Source organism: Lithobates pipiens, unplaced genomic scaffold (genome assembly GCF_037356315.1).
Source record: "Lithobates pipiens isolate NorthernLeopardFrog02 unplaced genomic scaffold, aLitPip1_a1.2 Scaffold_8, whole genome shotgun sequence".
Classification (NCBI taxonomy): Eukaryota; Metazoa; Chordata; class Amphibia; order Anura; family Ranidae; genus Lithobates; species Lithobates pipiens.
In genome coordinates this window covers 88719377-88740021 of record NW_027507903.1, presented here as the reverse complement: position 1 = coordinate 88740021, position 20645 = coordinate 88719377, and the positions used below count along the sequence as shown (strand labels likewise).

Below are 20645 nucleotides of genomic sequence, written 5' to 3'. Positions count from 1 at the left end.
TACAGTCTTATAATGGCCCAAGCTGGACCAATATAACTCTAAAAATTTCTATAACTGGAATTCAGTTTTAAATCAATGTGTCCATATTAAGTAGATTATGAACCTATTTACTGCAGATTGACTTAATAAATAAATTGTCTGCCATTTCTGTAACATTTTGGTTTTAGCAAAGTAAAAATGATTGCCCTTAGCAGCCAATCGTTTACCGTTCAGTTTCTATTCTGACCTAAAAAAGGAGACGCTAATTGGTTGTTGGCGCCAACTGTCATTTCACATACTCTAAAATCTGAGACTAAACATATTTTTCATTAATTACCATGTAAGCACAAGCAAAAAATATGTCAGATTCAAAAACATATTGACAAAAAAAAACCCTTCAATATTATTGACAGTAAATTTTACTTTTTTTTCATCCTACATGAATGGGGATAACCAATGCTTCCGTATGCAAGCATGGTTTAATATCCAAACCAGGAGAAATACAATAGATAATTCTAAATCTACTTACAGATTTGAAATTCTTTATCGGTTTAGAACTGACAAGAAATTATGCTGCAAATGACTGGCATTTAAGGTAATTCACATAATTCATGTCATTTGAGCATTTCCTTTTCTGTATTCCAATAAATTTGCAGCTTTAAAAAGAACAATTTCTCTGATTGCTGTATTTATTTCTGTAAACCTGTTTGAAAAAGCTTGCTAGGGGCGTGAAAATGAAAATCCTAAAATGAAAAATGGTTAATTGTCAGATTTTAGCCTTTGACTCATTATAAGTACGTATATCAGCTAACTGTGCACTGTGTGACCAGGAGTAAAAAAAGCAACACTAGACTCTTGCCAGGAAGGTAAACTGAGACAAAAGCAGAATATAGCCATACAAATATGGTCACCACCTCATCTCATTCAAGGTGAGAGTTTAATTATTTTGCTAAAATTACCTTTGATGTTAAGGTCCAGAAGCACATGCTCACCTACTCTTCACTCCCCTGCTGCTCCATTCAGCCACTGAAAGTGATGAAAGGGAACTCAGAGATGCTCTGAAACATGTCGTTCTGGTAACTGGCTTGGTTTACTTGGTGTCCCTTTGTTCCCAGTCAGTGATTGAGGACTTCCAGGTTTTTGGTGGCTTCACTTCCTGGCTAGAGTCCCTTGGAGCTTCCCCATCATAGCTAGAAGCCATCTATCTCCCTGTCTTTGATAGATGTTTGACATGAGATTGGCACACTGCAGCTACTCTCAGCCTGCTAACTTTCTATCAATCAGAAAAAAACCGCGCCAACCTAAGTTCTGTAGCAGTAGTATTACAAAAGGCAAATCCACAATGTAATATAGTTCTTAATAAGCAGTGTTAGATAATAGTCAATAGTATATTGTGCAATTGTTGGCAGAAGATGGTAGATTATAGTCACAGGGAGAAAAGGGTTTCTTAGCACAAGCAGGGAGGCAGCATGTTCAAGGGTAGAAGGCACCTTTAGGAGATATACAAACAGAAAAAAACAGCGCCAACCTAAGTGCAGTATAATCAAACACAGATATTTATTCACAAGGTAATCCACTCACTCTCTATTGGAGTAAATCAGGCACATCTTATGTATGGTCATCAGGTACATCGCAGGGTTCCCTGGGGTAAGCTGTCCTCTTTGGCTGTGGATTCTCGTCCGGTGGCGCCGGTGGTTCACAGCGTCTCAGGCTCGGTATCGCAGCGTTACGGGGGTCAGCTGATGGATCGTTCGGATCGTTCCGGGTCGTGCTGTGATGACGTCGTTGCGCACGCGTTCCGAGCATGCGTGCTCCTTCATCGGGCATACCGACCACCATGTTGGAAGTGGTCAAATAGGGAAGGGGCGGTGTTGATTGGTCAGTGTGCTGACAGTACCTCCCCTATATGGGGCGGGGTTATCTCGGCCAGAGCTTGGTGTTTATTTTAGTAAACTGTATGTTACAGGCTGGCTGGGGATAACGTGGGGAACTGTGTATATCTATGTGTAAACATTAGCTAGAAAAGGTTATTTTTCGTATGTGGAAGTTAAAAAAATGAAATTTTATTTATTTAAAAGCTAAAAGAATTAATTACTTTGAAGGAGAAAGTTAATATAGTATATTTAAAAAAGGGGGAAATGCAAATGTATATGTCATAGAATAAAAGAATGGGTCGATGGTAAAAAGATGAGAGTATATATATGGAGAAAAGGGGAAAAAGAGAGGAAGGAATTTTTTACAGGGATTTTTTTTTTAAAACCTACAAACTTACATATGCAACGGTACACATCTGCTAGACATCCTAAAAACCTATTCCTGGGAGCCCACTTATCAGTGGATCTCTCTGGACGTCAACTCTCTATATACATCCATCCCCCATGATGTAGGCCTCCGAGTGGTAAAACATTTTCTAGCCCTTGACCCATCCCTAAAAGCTGTACAAACAGAGTTTATCTTAAACTCCACAAATTTTTGCCTCACTCACAACTACTTTACTTTTAATAAAAAATTCTATCTACAGACCCAAGGGACAGCTATGGGCGCCAATTTTGCACCCAGCTATGCAAATTTGACAATGGGCCTCTGGAAACATCTATACATTTGGAACAATAACCCCTACTTAGAGCACATAATCTACATAGGCCGATACATAGATGACATTATCGTCATATGGGACAGTACCGGACCACCCATAGACGATTTCGTATCCCATTGTAACGCCAATAATTTGGGTCTATCGTTCTCTTTGGAATCCAGTCCAGATAGTTTACCCTTTCTGGACCTTGAACTCTGCCATACTGACAATAGTATCTTTGCAAGAAACCACATTAAACCGACCGCAGGAAACTCGTACTTGCACTTCCAAACTTGCCACCACCCAAGGTGGATCTCTAATATCCCCAGAAGCCAATTCAATCGCCTGAAACTAAACTGCACTCGTAATTCAGACTATATAGAACAAGGTACCCTGTTCAAAACAAAATTTGAGGACAAAGGCTATCCTTCCACCCTAGTGGAGGAAGCCTTTGTCAAATTTCTGGATACCCAGTCAGGAACATCCCAGGATTCAGCCCCTCAACATGAAACCGTACAGAATAAACATACTGCTCATTCTCAAACCCATATGACTAGATTTATTACTCAATACCACTCGCAATATAAAAAAATGGAAAAGATCTTCCAGAATCATTGGAGCATCCTTTTGGAAGACCCCTTGCTAAAGTCCTCCATCACAAATACCCCCAGGATCACATACCACAGAGCCCGAAATGTAAAAAGTTTTATTGCCCCAAGTAAACTAAAAACAACCAACAACAAATTTAGACCACCTAGGACCTTTCTCGCTCTGAAGGGCATGTATTAATATAGAAAACTCAAGTGTTTAACCTCCAAATTCGTTCAGCATCGTCAAAAATCTTTCACCACGAATGGCAATACATATCAACCCAACTGTTCTTCAGAATTCGTAATATATGCAAACCGTTGCCCCTGCAATTTACTCTACATTGGACGTACCACCCGAACCCTAAGAAAGAGGTTCGGCGAACACCGCAGGTCGGTAGAAGGAGACTCTAATTTAACCATCCCACGACATTTTAAAGAACATCACCAAGGTTGCACTGATGGCATACGGGTATGGGCAATTGAACAGATGCCTGGAGGTCTCCCCCCGCGGAGCGCTTCAAGTGTCTCTGCGAGAGGGAGACCTTCTGGATATACACACTTGATACCCTCGTGCCTGGAGGCCTCAACGAGGAAATTGAAGTAAACTCAGTTGTATAATCAGGGATGCCATTACATGGGTTATATAATCTTTGTCCACTACCTTTCTCATTACACCCCCCCATCCTTACCCTCGTGCCCCCCTGGTCCCTCTAACAGTTTATTCTTCTCCTTTCCCTTCCCCCCAATATTAAAATATCTCAAAAATACTGATTATGAACATCTACCCCATAGGCCCCATCCATCATAATAATAATAATAATAATAATATTAAAACCAATTAAAGCCCTTTATATAACAATTATGACTTAAGTAAATACTCCCAGATACAAATTTTTATCAGTATACATGTATGTTTTCATAAGAATCTTCTATTAATTTCCTCGTAAAATACACATATTCCATACGTATTTTTTCTTTCTATACATGCACCTCCCCATGCGTAATCCTCACATGGGTATGTAGACTCGCACACCCATCGGGCAAAACACCCCTGGAATTGACGCACTTTCTAGAACCTCTAGACCCTCTTTATGTGTGCACAAAGTGCACATATACAGTATCCATTGTACATATAGATTTATGTGTACACATAATTATATGCATGATTCCCCCCCCCCCCTGTTTATTGTCCTATTCATGCAGTTATTATTCATCCTATATGTTACTATTAAAAGTGTTTTTTTACTATTACTCATCGAAAAAATATCTCTTAATGATCAAAATCATTTTTTAATTTTTAATGATTAATATCAATATCCTTCATAATGTATTTCATTTTTTTAATAGCATTATTATTTTTTGGATATATTTTCTCATATGTTCTCTCTTATTCCACACACATATATGTATGTATATATATATGTATATATATATATATATATATATATATATATATATATATATATATATATATGTATATATATATATATATATATATATATATATATATATATATATATATATATATATATATATATATATATATATATGTATATATATATATGTGTATATGTATATATATATGTATATGTATAGTTGTCTTTCCCTTTTTGTATTTTCTAAAAAATATATTAAAAAATATATATATATAAAAAATATAAAGAATTTTTTTAGAATTAAAAAAATTATATAATAAAAAAATTGTAAATTAAAAATTATATACATCTATATATATACACACACATATATACACATATATATGCATACATACACATATATACACAAAAAATATGTATACAGAAAATTCTCTATACATATATATATATATATATATATATATATATATATATATATATATATATATATATATATAGAGAGAATTTTCTGTATACATATGTTTTGTGTATATATGTGTATGTATGCATATATATGTGTATATATGTGTGTGTATATATATATAGATGTATATAATTTTTAATTTACAATTTTTTTATTATATAATTTTTTTATTTCTAAAAAAATTCTTTATATTTTTTATATATATAAATCCCTGTAAAAAAATCCTTCCTCTCTTTTTCCCCTTTTCTCCATATATATACTCTCATCTTTTTACCATCGACCCATTCTTTTATTCTATGACATATACATTTGCATTTCCCCTTTTTTAAAATATACTATAATAACTTTCTCCTTCAAAGTAATTAATTCTTTTAGCTTTTAAATAAATACAATTTTATTTTTTTAACTTCCACATACGAAAAAGAACCTTTTCTAGCTAATGTTTACACATAGATATACACAGTTCCCCACGTTATCCCCAGCCAGCCTGTAACATACAGTTTACTAAAATAAACACCAAGCTCTGGCCGAGATAACCCCGCCCCATATAGGGGAGGTACTGTCAGCACACTGACCAATCAACACCGCCCCTTCCCTATTTGACCACTTCCAACATGGTGGTCGGTATGCCTGATGAAGGAGCACGCATGCTCGGAACGCGTGCGCAACGACGTCATCACAGCGTGTCCCGGAACGATCCGAACGATCCATCAGCTGACCCCCGTAACGCTGCGATACCGAGCCGGAGACGCTGGGAACCACCGGCGCCACCGGATGAGAATCCACAGCCAAAGAGGACAGCTTACCCCAGGGAACCCTGTGATGTACCTGATGACCATACATAAGATGTGCCTGATTTACTCCAATAGAGAGTGAGTGGATTACCTTGTGAATAAATATCTGTGTTTGATTATACTGCACTTAGGTTGGTGCCATGGGCATCAGCAGCAGGGGGCAAGGGGGGTCAAGTGCCCCCCCTGGAATCCCCAAGGTGTTGCCGCTGCCGCCGCCATGCTGCATTTTTTTTTCTGAGTCCGCCCTCTCCTCTGGATCAGAGCGCTGGATTGCTGTGTTCGGCGGCTGCTCTGTAACACAGTCCCGCCCCCCCCAGACCAGCTCGTGTGATAGTAGAGAGAATCAACGTTCCACCTATCACATGAGCCGGTCTGGGGGGGGCGGGGCCGTGTTACAGAGCGGCCGCCGAACACAGCAATCCAGCGCTCTGATCCAGAGGAGTAGATGCCACAGTGCCTGGTTAGGAGGATCGAGGGGGGAGGGGGAGCTGCAGTGCTCTCCTCCACCACTGCACTCTCCTGCCCCCCCCCAGTGCTCTCTTCCACCACCGCACTCTCCTGCCCCCCCAGTGCTCTTCTCTTCCACCACCGCACTCTCCTGCCCCAGTGCTCTCCTCCACCACCACACTCTCCTGCCCCCCCAGTGCTCTCCTCCACCACCACACTCTCCTGCCCCCCCAGTGCTCCCCTCTACCACCACACTCTCCTGCCCTCCCCCCAGTGCTCTCCACCACCGCACTCTCCTGCCCCCCCATGCTCTCTTCCACCACCCTGCTCTCCTCCACCACCGCACTCTCCTGCCCCCCCCAGTTCTCTCCTCCACTACTGCACTCTCCTGCCCCCCCAGTGCTCTCCTCCACAACTGCACTCTCCTGACCCACAGTGCTCTCCTCCACCACCGCACTCTCCTGCCCCCCCCAGTGCTCTCCACCACCGCACTCTCCTGCCCCCCCAGTGCTCTCCTCCACCACTGCACTCTCCTGCCCCCCTCCAGTGCTCTCCTCCACCACCGCACTCTCCTGACCCCCCCAGTGCTCTCCACCACCGCACTCTCCTGCCCCCCATGCTCTCTTCCACCACCCTGCTCTCCTCCACCACCGCACTCTCCTGCCCCCCCAGTGCTCTCCACCACCGCACTCTACTGCCCCCCCATGCTCTCCACCACCGTGCTCTCCTCCACCACCGCACTCTCCTGCCCCCCCCCCAGTGCTCTCCTCCACCACTGCACTCTCCTGCCCCCCCCAGTGCTCTCCTCCACCACCACACTCTCCTGCCACCCCCTCCAGTGCTCTCCTCCACCACCACACTCTCCTGCCCCCCCCCCAGTTTTCTCCTCCCCTGTTCTTGCTGCTCTCCAGCTCTCCCCATCCTTCTCTAGCCACCATCCCAGTGCTTCCCCCCCAGTGCTCTCCCCCCTGTTCCCCCCCGTGCTCTCCGCCCCTGTTCCCCCCCAGTGCTCTCCACTCCGCCCAGTGCCCCCCCTGTTCCCCCCCCCCCACAGTGCTCTCCACTCCCCCAAGTCCTTTCCCCTACGTGCTCTCCCCCCGTTCTCCTCCCCAGTGCTCTTCCCCCTGTTCTCCCCCCAGTGCTCTTCCCCCTGTTCTTTCCCCCCCAGTGCTCTCCACTCCCTCCAGTGCTCTCTCCCCCTCCAGTGCCCTCCACTCCCCCCAGTGCTCTCCCCCACTGCTTTCTCCCCCCAGTGCTCTCCTCTCTCCCCCGTTCTTTCCCCCCAATGCTCTCCCCTCGGTGCTCTCCAGTCCCCCCAATGCTCTCCCCCCTGTTCTTCCCCCCCCCCAGTGCTCTTCAGCTCTCCCCATCACTCTCCAGCCCCCACCCCAGTGCTCTCCAGCCCCCCTTACTCCCCACCCCTGTTCTTTCTGCCCCCCTGGTGCTCTCCAGCCCCCCGGTGCTCTCTACCCTCCGTGCTCTCCACCCCTGTTCTTTTTGGCTCCCCCCAGCACTCTCCACTCCCCACCCCTGTACTCTCCACTCCCCCTGCATTTTGCGCCCACCCATGTGCTCTCCACCCCCCATAGTGCTCTCCAGTCCCCCGTGCTTTCCACCCCTGTTCTTTCTGGCCCCCACTGGTGCTCTCAAGCTCCCCCCCATTGCTCTCCACTCCCCCCTGCTCTTTGTACCCCCCCAGTACTCTCCCGCCCCCGTGCTCTCCACCCCTGTTTTTCTGCCCCCCCCCCCCGTGCTTTTCACCACCCCACACTCTTAGCCCCCCCAGTGCTCTCTACCCCTGTTCTTGTTGGCCCCCCCAGTGCTCTCAAGTTCCTCCCAAGCACTCTCCGCTCCCCACCCCTGTGATCTCCACTCCCCCTCGCTCTTTGCCCCCACCCATGTGTTCTCCAACCCCGCCAGTACTCTTTGCTCCCCCTTCTATCCAACTCCCACCCAGTGCTCTCCACTTCCCCAGGACCAGAGGACAGGCTGACTGGGGCCAGAAAATGAGGACAGCTGAAAGTGCAGGTGGCCAGGGACCACTCCATCTCACAGCAGACAGATCCTCTGGAAGGAGCACCGTCCCCATCCAAAACGAGAACAGACCTTGCCTGCTGCTAGCCGTCATGGATATCCTGCTGGCATGCAAGGTACTGTACCGAGCATCAACAACACATCTTCCCACAGACAGGGACTGCAGATTGGGACATGGGGCACAGGAGGGGCTGCAATGATGGGCACAGTGAGACAGCATTCACGGCACAGTAAAGCTGCATTTGATGGACACAGTGAGGCTGCATTTGATGGACACAGTGAGGCTGCATTTGAAGGGCACAGTGAGGCTGCATTTGATGGGCACTGTGAGGCTGCATTTGATGGGCACAGTGAGGCTGCATTTGGTGGGCACAGTGAAGCTGCATTTGGTGGGCACAGTGAAGCTGCATTTGGTGGGCACAGGGAGGCTGCTTGGTGGGCACAGTGAGGCTGCATTGGTGGGCACAGTGAGGCTGCATTTGGTGGGCACAGTGAGGCTGAATTTGGTGGGCACAGTGAGGCTGAATTTGATGGGCACTGGTGAGGCTGCATTGAGGTCTTGCATCAAGTCTGCAGTCTCTGCCCATCTCCTGTAGCATCTGAGTCTTGAGAGGAGTCAAGAGTAGGAGCACCGCCGGGATGGGGGTGATGGGAGAAGTCAGACTTGTGTGGACTGTGGACAGGAGACTATAGGATAAAACCTCCAAGCTGGAGCCGACTGACTGAGCCCTGCACAGAGCACCGGAGAGGAGGTCAGTGAAAGCACCGCCAGGCCAGTCAGGGGTCACTGATGTAAGGGGGGGAGTGAATACGATAATGTAAGGGACGCTGATATAAAGGGTTTCCTCCTTATATTAGTAACCCATCCCCCTTACCTTAGAGTATTCATTCTGCAGAAGGTGGTTCCCCCCTCGTTCTCAGTTTCTGGGGTCCCCCTTGATGATTGATCACTTACCACTATTAACTGGAATTTGAATATATATATATAAAAAGCCCTATGTGATTTCATATCTACAGTGCCTTGCGAAAGTATTCGGCCCCCTTGAACTTTTCAACCTTTTGCTACATTTCAGGCTTCAAACATAAAGATATAACATTTAAATTTTTTGTGAAGAATCACCAACAAGTGGGACACAATTGTGAAGTGGAACGAAATCTATTGGATATTTTAAACTTTTTTAGCAAATAAAAAACTGAAAAGTGGTGCGTGCAAAATTATTCAGCCCCTTTACTTTCAGTGCAGCAAACTCACTCCAGAAGTTCAGCGAGGATCTCTGAATGATCCAATGTTGTCTTAAATGACTGATGGTGATAAATAGAATCCACCTGTGTGTAATCAAGTCTCTGTATAAATACACCTGCTCTGTGATAGTCTCAGGGTTCTGTTGAAAGCGCAGAGAGCATCATGAAGACCAAGGAACACACCAGGCAGGTCCGTAATACTGTTGTGGAGAAGTTTAAAGCCGGATTTGGATACAAAAAGATTTCCCAAGCTTTAAACATCCCAAGGAGCACTGTGCAAGTCATCATTTTGAAATGGAAGGAGTATCAGACCACTGCAAATCTACCAAGAGCTGGCCGTCCCTCTAAACTTTCAGCTCAGACAAGGAGAAGACTGATCAGAGATGCAGCCAAGAGGCCCATGATCACTCTGGATGAACTGCAGAGAACTACAGCTGAGGTGGGAGAGTCTGTCCATAGGACAACAATCAGTCGTACACTGCACAAATCTGGCCTTTATGGAAGAGTGACAAGAAGAAAGCCATTTCTCAAAGATATCCATAAAAAGTATCGTCTAAAGTTTGCCACAAACCACCTGGGAGACACACCAAACATGTGGAAGAAGGTGCTCTGGTCAGATGAAACCAAAACCAACTTTTTGCCCACAATGTAAAACGATATGTTTGGCGTAAAAGCAACACAGCTCATCACCCTCAACCCACCATCCCCACTGTCAAACATGGTGGTGGCAGCATCATGGTTTGGGCCTGCTTTTCTTCAGCAGGGACAGGGAAGATGGTTAAAATTGAGGGGAAGATGGATGCAGCCAAATATAGGACCATTCTGGATGAAAACCTGTTGGAGTCTGCAAAAGACCTGAAACTGGGACGGAGATTTATCTTCCAACAAGACAATGATCCCAAACATACAGCAAAATCTACAAAGGAATGGTTCACAAATAAACGTATCCAGGTGTTAGAATGGCCAAGTCAAAGTCCAGACCTGAATCCAATCGAGAATCTGTGGACAGAGCTGAAAAGTGCTGTTCACAAACGCTCTCCATCCAACCTCACTGAGCTCGAGCTGTTTTGCAAGGAAGAATGGGCAAGAATTTCAGTCTCTCGATGTGCAAAACTGATAGAGTCATACCCCAAGCGACTTGCAGCTGTAATCGCAGCAAAAGGTGGCTCTACAAAGTATAAACGCAAGGGGGCCGAATCATTTTGCACAACCCACTTTTCATTTTTTTATTAGTTAAAAAAGTTTCAAAAAGCCAATAGATTTCGTTCCACTTCACAATTGTGTCCCACTTGTTGGTGATTCTTCACAAAAAATAAACATTTTATATCTTTATGTTTTAAGCCTGAAATGTGGCAAAAGGTTGAAAAGTTGAAGGGGGCCAAATACTTTCGCAAGGCACTGTATATCTAATACTCTCTTCATCAAATGTGCTTTAAAATGTATGGTTTTTCCCTTTCATGAACAAGAAAATAATGACGTTATGCTGTTGGGTTGGTATAATAATGCTGTGAGGCTGGTATGAATTTTTTTTCAGGGCTGGTTTTTGAAAGCATGGGCGTCCGCAAGGTTACTCAGGCGGCTGCATACCATGCCCATATAGCCTAGAGAATGTACATCTTTTTACATTGCAATACATCTGTTGTTGCCATATTTTTTATCTTGATGAAAACAGCCTATACAGTGACAATATGAGATCAAAATATGGCCACAACAGATGTATTGCAATGTAAAAAGATGTACATTCTCTAGGCTATATGGGCATGGAACACAGCCACCAGAGTAACTTCCAATACAAAGTGAAGATGAATTATCTCTTATATAACACATATGTATTACCAGTGGAAAGATTTTCATGAGATTGTCGAAAAGGGGCGGAGCATGAGTGGCCTTGAAATGATGCCCCCCCTTGGAAAAAGTTCTGCGGACGCCCATGGTTGGCGCTGTTTTTTTCTGTTTGTATATCTCCTAAAGGTGCCTTCTACCCTTAAACATGCTGCCTCCCTGCTTGTGCTAAGAAACCCTTTTCTCCCTGTGACTATAATCTACCATCTTCTGCCAACAATTGCACAATATACTATTGACTATTATCTGACACTGCTTATTAAGAACTATAGTACATTGTGGATTTGCCTTTTGTAATACTACTGCTACAGAACCCAAACCTCCATGCCATTTCTTGTTTATCTGTCCTGTCCCTTCCCCCCCCCCCCTCTTTTTGCCCCCCCAGTAGTTTCCCTCCACCCTGGATTTATCTAAACCAGCAGCGCAACAAAAAAATCCGCTTTTTTTACTTTCTATCAATGCCTGAGATTACTGTTTTTTTTTAACATACTTTCATCAGAGTAGCTTTTTATACTTTGATTGCTGTCACAGTGATGATCAGTAACAGCAATGTTTTGAATGGTCATGAATGGGTTAGGTTCATAAAAACTGTGATTTACTATTGTGTGCTGTGATTGATCCACAGCTATCACATGGTACAAGGTGCTGTTATTGGCCCAGGTACCATGTGATAGCCATGAGCCAAACGCAGCATCATTATAGCTATCACAGCTGTTAAGAATTAAAAGTGACGGTGATATCAGAACATCCTGAAGGGATGCTGGGGATGCCAGTGCAGTGACAGCTCAGCCAAGTAAACAAAGATGAAACAATTAATAAATTATGTCACCATGACATGGCTATCATGGACATAAAAAGTGATACACTATGCCTCATCCCTAAATAATACAGAACAAAATAGAGACCACAGAAAATGGGAGTTTTTTGGCACTGTAGCGAACACACAAAATTTTATGTATATGTAAATATTGACTTTTATAAAAAAAATTGATTAAAAACAAATTAAAACCATTAGATATACACACCCCTGTATATAGGTAGGGAGCCTCCAAAGTATTGACACTGGCACATATGTAATGAAACAAATATAATCACCAAGGAAAAATATAGCGGGGGGCTATCTCTGTGGAGGGCGTCACCTCACACTAGGCAGACAGTACATGTTTCGCGTTGACAAATAATGCTTCTTCTGGAGAGTTTAGGGTTAATTACAGTGTTAAACCAAGCTAAATGCGTTGGCCACAAAAGAGTGAGGAACAGAGCCAGTGGCAGTCATGACCCCCCATATGATTACAAGTAGAAATGTGGATACACAACAAAGGGCAATTATATATGGTTATCCGAGATTAATTGGGGGGTAGCAACTTCATCTCCCCATAGTACAAAGTGTAAGTATGAAATTATCCAAGCAAAAAGCATTAGCTCTATATATCCCTGATCATATGCAGCCTTAATCTCCCATGCAGTGTCCCGGCTTCTTCCTAATATTACTAGGGCAAATCCACCAAGGTAGCCTTGCCCTCAACCAGAATACCCAGGCCTGATCTCCACTTATTATAAGTTGTTGGGCAACATGACTTCACTCGATTACAGGCCCTGAAAAACCATTGGTTATCAGATATACCAGGCTTCTTAGACAACAACTGGGAAGAACTCCTTAATACATATATTGTCACTGCAATTCTGCTAGGGACAGAATGATACAATTACGTATCTTCCATAGAATTTACTACACTCCTTTGCAGCTTTTGCATATGCGAAAACTAACCAGTTCTATCTGTCATAAATGTCATGAGAACACAGGTGATCTACTCCACATGCTCTGGAGCTGCAAAAAAATAAGATCATTTTGGTCACAAGTATCCCACTTTATTAAAACTAACTTTAATTTACCCAATATTTGCAGTCCAAAGTGGTGTATATTGGCAAACTTTGAGGATGTGGAGTTAGGCTCCTATCAAAAACTATTTTTACGCTTCCTATTATATTATGCCAGGAAAACTGTAGTTTTGCAGTGGATATACTCCACGCCAATTCCCCTTAACCAATAGAAAAGCCTAATCCATCAGGTCCTGCTGACGTAAGAAACTCACATATGAAGCTAGAGGATGTGCTAGTAAATTCATGAAAATATAGGGAGAATGGACTGAACTTACAGATACATGTGAACTTCCTGAAGGTGGGTTGAACTCCTGAAGGGCGATTAAAGAGATGAGTCTATTAGGCTGAGATGGGGACTAAAATTTCTATTTGCCTGTGATATCTGAGAAATAAGAACTATGGTGGCTTACGTTTCTACTACTCATTGCTATATGTGCAAGTGTTTATCTGGTTAAGGTTATTAAGTTTATCCATATAAAATATTTTTATTCGTCAGGGAATTAACTAAAAGAGCATCAGGTTTTGAACATATGCAGATTGGGGCTGGGGGGGGGGGATATTTTGTTTGTGAAAAATACACTTGATACTGACGAATCGATAATTGTACACTGAATTTCCTATGTACTAAGTTTCTAATGTATCCTTTATGTGATAAAGATTATAAAAAAAAACGTTTTTTTTAAAAAAGGTAGCCTTGCCCTAGGGCCCCCTCTGTATGGCCCGCTCTGCTCCTCACTGACTTTTGTGGTCCATGCATTTTTCTTGGTTTAACACTGTAAGTAACCCTTTACACTCCAGAAGCAGTGTTATTTGTCTATGCAAAACATGGTGAGCACAGCCCCGTTGCCTAGTGTAAGGTGACGCCATCCAGAGAGATAGCCTCTCGCTATATTTGTCCTTGGTGATTGTATTTGTTTCAATACATATGTGCCAGAGTCAATACTTTGGAGGCTCCCTACCTGTAGTCAGTGGGTGTGTATGCTCACACACTAGTTTGGGTTAATACTATCTAATGGTTTTAATTCGTTTTTAATCCATTTTCTAATAAAAGACAATATTTACATATACATTTGATTTTGTTTGTTCGCTATGGTGCCAAAAAAAGTTCAAGTTTCTGTGGTCTCTATTTTGTCAAGTAAACAAAGAGTCTTAGCAAAGAAAGACTTCCACCACTGGCTTCCTCTGCTGGGCTCTTCAGTCACCAGCCAGTGGCAGCAGAAAAGTGAGTAGAGGAAGTCTTCTGTTGCTTTAAACTCTTTGTACGTCTAGCAACCAAACAGTGAGCAATAATCATGTGTGTAGTGGATAGTGTAGGAATCAGGTAGTATAGTGGTCAGTATAGGAATCAGGTGGGTCAGTGTAGTGGTCAGGTAGGTCAGTTTAGAGGTCAGTGTAGGAATCAGCTAGGTTAGTGTAGTGGTCAGATAGGTCAGTGCAGTGGTCAGTATAGGAATCGGGTAGGTTAGTGTAGTGGTCAGGTAGGTCATGTAGGAATTAGGTTGGTCAGTACTACTGTACTAGTGGAAGGGACTCAGGGAGTGCTAAAAGTCAATGCATTGGGGGCGCAAATTTCACACCTTGCCCCGGGCGCTGACAACCCACACTATGCCACTGACGAGAGGTAGTACCTGCTGTTTCCTTAACAGTGGAAGAAGAGCTATCATATATAGTAGCAGTATTAAAATTATTATACACAGGATGCTCCTGCTGATCAGGCTAAAAGCTTAATGCCCAGATAGCATCTAAATTAGCAAAGTTCAGTCCACAGCTGTGTTCATACAGAACATTTAGCTCATCCCTTTTTATCCATTGTTTTGAATTGCGATTCAAACTATCTAATTAGTTATTTGTTTAGAATTGTTTAATATAAGAATATCAGGAGGATCAGGAATTAATTTTTTCCCCCTATGGAGCAAATTGAATTATGCTTTATAGGGAGTTTTTTTTTGCCTTCCTTTGGATCAACTGTGAGTATAGGATTGCGTATATAGGATTATATTTTTTTTTCCCCTTCTATTGGTTTAACCGGATGAACTTTTTTTAACCAGACTATGTAAATATGTCCTCTAATCTACAGTTTCGACTTGCTATGACTATTAAAAATTCTATCGGTGGTACTTTTTAGCACATCTCTGGTCTCTGCCACAAGGTAATAAATAAGAGGCCACTGCCTAAACTCATTAGTTTGTAAATTTTACTTTACAGTAACTCAGGCCTTGGAATGAGGCACCATCGCTTGATCTTGTAATGACTGAGAATCCTGAGGCTCAAAAGATTTCTATAAAGCTAGGATGTAATTTGCCTTGCAATAAGCCATGCAAAACTGCAATATCAGTTTTTGGTGAAGATGATCTTTATATATTTGCAGCAGCTTTAACCCAAAGAATAATCTGAATTCTCTAGTTGCTTAAGGAAAGCTCACACATAAGGCATATAAAGTATGCAAACACACTTACCATTTGTAGCCATATATTTGTTGTTAAAACTTGATTTTTCTCATCCTAAAAGGGAAACATAAAGGAGTTTATTAGACAGAATTTGCATTCGTAAATGTAATTTATTCTTTTATATTCTTTTAGTAAAAAAAAATTCCCCAAGACACTTTTTTCCTAAAAGTCCCTATGAAGCCAAAACTTAACTTCAATCTTTTCATGTGCTTTGAAGTGTTTTGTTTCATTTGAGAAGTGTTGCTTTTATTATTAACAGCATGTAACCAGATGAAATGAAAAGTAAATTAGGATTATCAGGCAAACCTACATAAAAAGTAACATCTGTTAGAAATAATATCCAAAACATGTCCCCTGCATCTGTATACCAGGGATGAACTTTGGAATAATGCCAAACATGAGTTTGACCCAAACTTATTTGCAGTTTGGGAAAACAGTGAACTAATATTGAATTTTATGGCTATAGCAACCAATTATCAATAAAGCAATTCCTGGCCTCTGGACTGTTATCGGGTGGCTTGAAAGTTCCAATAATGAAGGTTTTATTATGTAGCAGCCCCCAAGTCAGGGCAGCCTTCTTAGCAGCCTTTTGTCAGTGCTTGTTGCAGAGACCTGAGTAGATGGGGAGAGCTTGCAGAGCAGCTCCAATCCCCCCTCTTCTGGGTTCCCATGTTGATGTTCCTGGCTCTACCTTTTCTCCATCTGCCAATGTGGCACACCTGCGGGCTCAGTCCTGAGATGCACTGGCTATGTCTATAGGCACAGACAACACAGTTCGGCCTCGCCTCCCACTGTATCACAGGATTTGATTGGCAGAAGCCAATAGCTCCCCCTGCTATCAATCTGCCCTGTGAGAAGAGAGAGAGGGGAGAGAGACGCTACTCTTGGGGACAGCACTGGATTGATATTGATAGTGTTTGCAGTACTTTAAAAATTTGGTATTGTGCTTCATTACAGTAAATTTCAGTATGGTAGGCTACATAGTGTATACCCAGCTGTGTTCTATGTTCTGTATTGTGATACATTACTGTGAATTGTGTCGACCTATATATTACTGTGTACTCCCTCTGTGTTCACAGTGCACTTACCCAACATTTCTATTTAGCACTAACTTGTGGGTGTCAGCAACAACATCAGTTGCTACTTTTATCATTGGTAATTTCACCATATAACTATTATACTGATTAGTGTATTGATATGAACATATGTACCTTTTACAAAATTTTTTTATACATGGAACTTTTTTCCTTCATGTCTTAAAATATAAGCGGTCCTGAAGAAGCAGTATATACACAAAATGCATAGACCAGTGTTTGGACTAGGATATGCTTCATCGGAATGTGTATTTCCAATGAATTTATTGTATCACATATAGACTTTTTAATGGCTGTAATTAGGGGCATTGCTAGGTCTACAAAAGAACTGAGGCTAGAGCCCATAGCAGCGAAGTAAAGAAAGTCATATACTTGGGTGGGCATACGCATGTATATAATATACGTGTGTGTGTGTACATTATATATATAGGGTCAGGAGGCTGCTCAGCACTTCCAGGGTAATGACAGGAGAGGGTGAGTATCATCACACGGCAGACAGTTAAACAAGCAGTAAGATCAGAATCGAAGAAACCGAAGGGAGCATCAGACACAGAAGGAGCTTCTCTAGACAATGCTTGGGGAAGAATTACAATCACTCACGGAGCCTTAATCAAATATTGACCATGCATCACTGCCCTCCAGTCCCGCAATGACACATTAGCTGTGTCGGCTCTCTGCCACCCCCTGCTGGCTGGAGGGAGCAGAACACACACTTTTCTCTCCAGCTATCTTAGCACACTCAAGCTGATAGGTGGCAACCCTAGACTCTGGGCTATGGGCACCAGATTCGGGGCTCCAGCCTCAATAGCCACCCCCTAGTGATGCCACTGGCAGTAATAGTATCATTAATATTCTTTTTATAACTTATCTTGAAAGGTGTGTTCGATTTATGCTCTCCTGCATGCTATCTATAAAATCCTTGTTTTTTGTTTTTTTCTCTCTTGGTTTGTTTAACCGCTTCCCGACCGCCTCACACCAATATACGTCAGCAGAAGGGCACGTACAGGCAGAATTACGTACCTGTACGTTGCCCTTTAAGAGGCGGCGGGGGCGCATGCACGCCTGCGTGAAGCTACATGAGACGGGTCGCTGGTCCTGCAGACTCTATCGCCACGGGGATACCTGCAATCCTCACAGAGAGGAAGAACGGGGAGATGCTAAAGTAAACAAGCATCTCCCCATTCTTTTTTTTTAATTTATTTATTTATTTATTTATTTTTTTGTTTTAAAGATTTTATTGAATTTTAACAAATTACAATAGGGGAAAATAAAGACAGTTCTCTTCCATGTTGAAACAACTAGAGACCATAAAAGAAAAACAACAGTTTTAACACAACAATGTCAGTCACAATCTAACATATTTTGTGTATCCCACACCAAGTGTAAGCGTGACTTCGTAGGATTACAACTTGGGTAAGGGCACAATAAAAGAGCAGGGATGAGAAGTCGCTTGCCTAGCTTTTCCTGGCGGAGTCTGAGAGCTTGCATTCTAGTATGCTCTAAAAAGGCTGGTTGACTCCCAAGGCTCCATTCGGATAATCCTTATAGGTGATATTTTGTCTGTGGCTATTTGGAAATCGTCAGTATAGCTCTGTAAGGGTGTGATGTAGACCGTATCTTAGATTTAGTAAGCGTAGTTGCAAAACTCTTGAATCCTATGGGGGGTAGTGGCTGGGGGAATTAATGGGTGGATAGTGTACGTGGATCATATATTTGGAAGAGGGGGCTAATTACAAAGGGGGCAGGGGGGATAGGAGAGGATAGCAAAAGGGATAAAGATAGTGAGGGAGAAAAGGGGAAAGGAAGGGAAGGGGGGGGGGAGGTGAGCTCGCCTCCCGGGGCTGGGTTAGTTAGCTGCCAATATTTTCAGGAGCGAAATCTATGTTCTATGTTCTTAAATGAAGTAGTATGTCATTTATTCACGATATTCGTTTAAGAGTCAAGGTGGACCATTGAGAATGTTAGCGTAGGATGGGGTGGATTTGAAGTGGGTCCAACAGGCCCATTTTGTGCTGAATTTCGATGGCGTGTCATGGGCAATGTGTATCAGTTCTTCCATCTCTGCCGATTTGTTTCATCTCCCCATTCTGACTAGCAACAAATGACACTGATCTCTGCTCCCTATGATTGGAGCAAAGATCAGTGATGTGTAAAACACAGCCACACCCCCCACAGTTAGCTACAAGCCCCTAGGAGACACTTAACCCCTACACTGCCACCTAGTGGTTAACCCCTTCACTGCCCGTGTCATTTACACAGGAATCAGTGCATTTCTATAGCACTGATTGCTGTATAAATGACAATGGTCCCAAAAATATGTCAAAAATGTCTGATGTGTCCGCCATAATGTCGCAGTCATGATAAAAATCGCTGATCCCCGCCATTTGAAAAAAAAAATTATTAATAAAAATGCCATAAAGCTAACCCCTATTTTGTAAATGCTATAACTTTATCAGGGAAGTAATTTGTATCAAACTCACCATCTCCCTGCGCAAAAGATGCACACAAATTTGCCATGGATTGGCGCTCCGGCGCACGCACATTTGCAGCCCTACTGAGAGGCGTGCGCGAGTGCGCACAAGCACACGCATAACATGAATTGACTGACCAGCCTATAAAAGGATCCTTAGCACACAGACAAGTTGCTGGTTTGTCTCAGCTCACCTGTGTTTCCCTGCTTCCTGTTCCTGTTTGCCACTTCCTGTTGTGACCCGGATTGCCTGAAGACTATGCTGATTCTCTCCTGACCTGACCCCTGGCTTGTTTAAATGGACTTCCTGCTCTTAGCCTTGCTGCGCACTGGACTGATACCTGTGTTTGACCCTCGGCCTGCCTCTGGATTACTCTCTGTCCGCTGCACTTAGCCTTGCTGGCTCCAGGATTGATCACCTGTGTTTGACCCCGGCCTGCCTCTGGATTATCCTCTGCACTTAGCCTTGCTGGCTCCAGGACTGATTACTGGTGTTTGACCCTCGGCTTGTTTCTGCACTTTCTTTACCTGTTTTACAGACCTGCTGACTACTTACCTTCTGGTCCAGTCCATCCTACACAAGCCTTCTTCCAGACTTTCACACAAGTCAGGTAGCCCGCTGGAGGCTTGTGCCTCTTGGTGCAACCCATTCCCTGTATCACCTCCAGGGATGGTGTGCGCTGAGTCGCAACAGTCACCTTTCTCTGCATCTTGGCCTCGGTGAGTACCTCTTTGCTGACAAACTTTTACACAACCCAATCAATAATCGCTTATTGAGATTTTTTTTTTACAAAAAATATGTAGAAGAATATGTATCGGCCTAAACTGAGGAAAAAAATATATTTTTTATATATTTTTGGGGGATATTTATTATAGCAAAAAGTAAAAACGAATGCGTTTTTTTCAAAATTGTCGCTCTTTTTTTGTTTATAGCGCAAAAAATAAAAACCACAGGGGTGATCAAATACCACCAAAAGAAAGCTCTATTTGTGGGGAAAAAAGGACGTCAATTTTTTTTGGGAGCCACGTCGTATGCCCACGCAATTGTCAGTTAAAGTGACGCAGTGCCGAATCATAAAAAGTGGTCTGGTCAGGAAAGGGTCAATTCTTGCAGGGCTGAAGCGGTTAAGTTTCAGCATGATAACCCCTGCAAATGGATAAGAATATATGCAATTAGTGGCCCCCACACCTTGTATTTGGTGAAAGCTACTGCCAACAGCACTATAGTGGTTTGCAACCTCTGCATACAGCACATAAAATGTGGTAAATCTACCAGTCATCTGATTACCTGAGGAGATCAACCACAAAGCTCAGTGGAAGCAGAACATCAATGCTATGGTCAGCAGCAAGTGTATGCACTCATTCTTCACTTTGCGCCTCTCCTCCCAATCAACAGAATTCTCCATCAGCA

General features: G+C 43.0%; 1 protein-coding gene across 1 annotated transcript in view; it reads right to left on the bottom strand.

Moving 5' to 3' along the window:
• CHRFAM7A (CHRNA7 (exons 5-10) and FAM7A (exons A-E) fusion) overlaps positions 1-20645 on the bottom strand; it is a 353849-nt gene that overhangs the window by 127403 nt on the left and 205801 nt on the right. The window contains exon 3 of the mRNA XM_077474166.1: positions 15680-15724. Within this exon, the coding sequence (XP_077330292.1) occupies positions 15680-15724 (45 nt within the window). The remainder of the gene's footprint in view (positions 1-15679; positions 15725-20645) is intronic.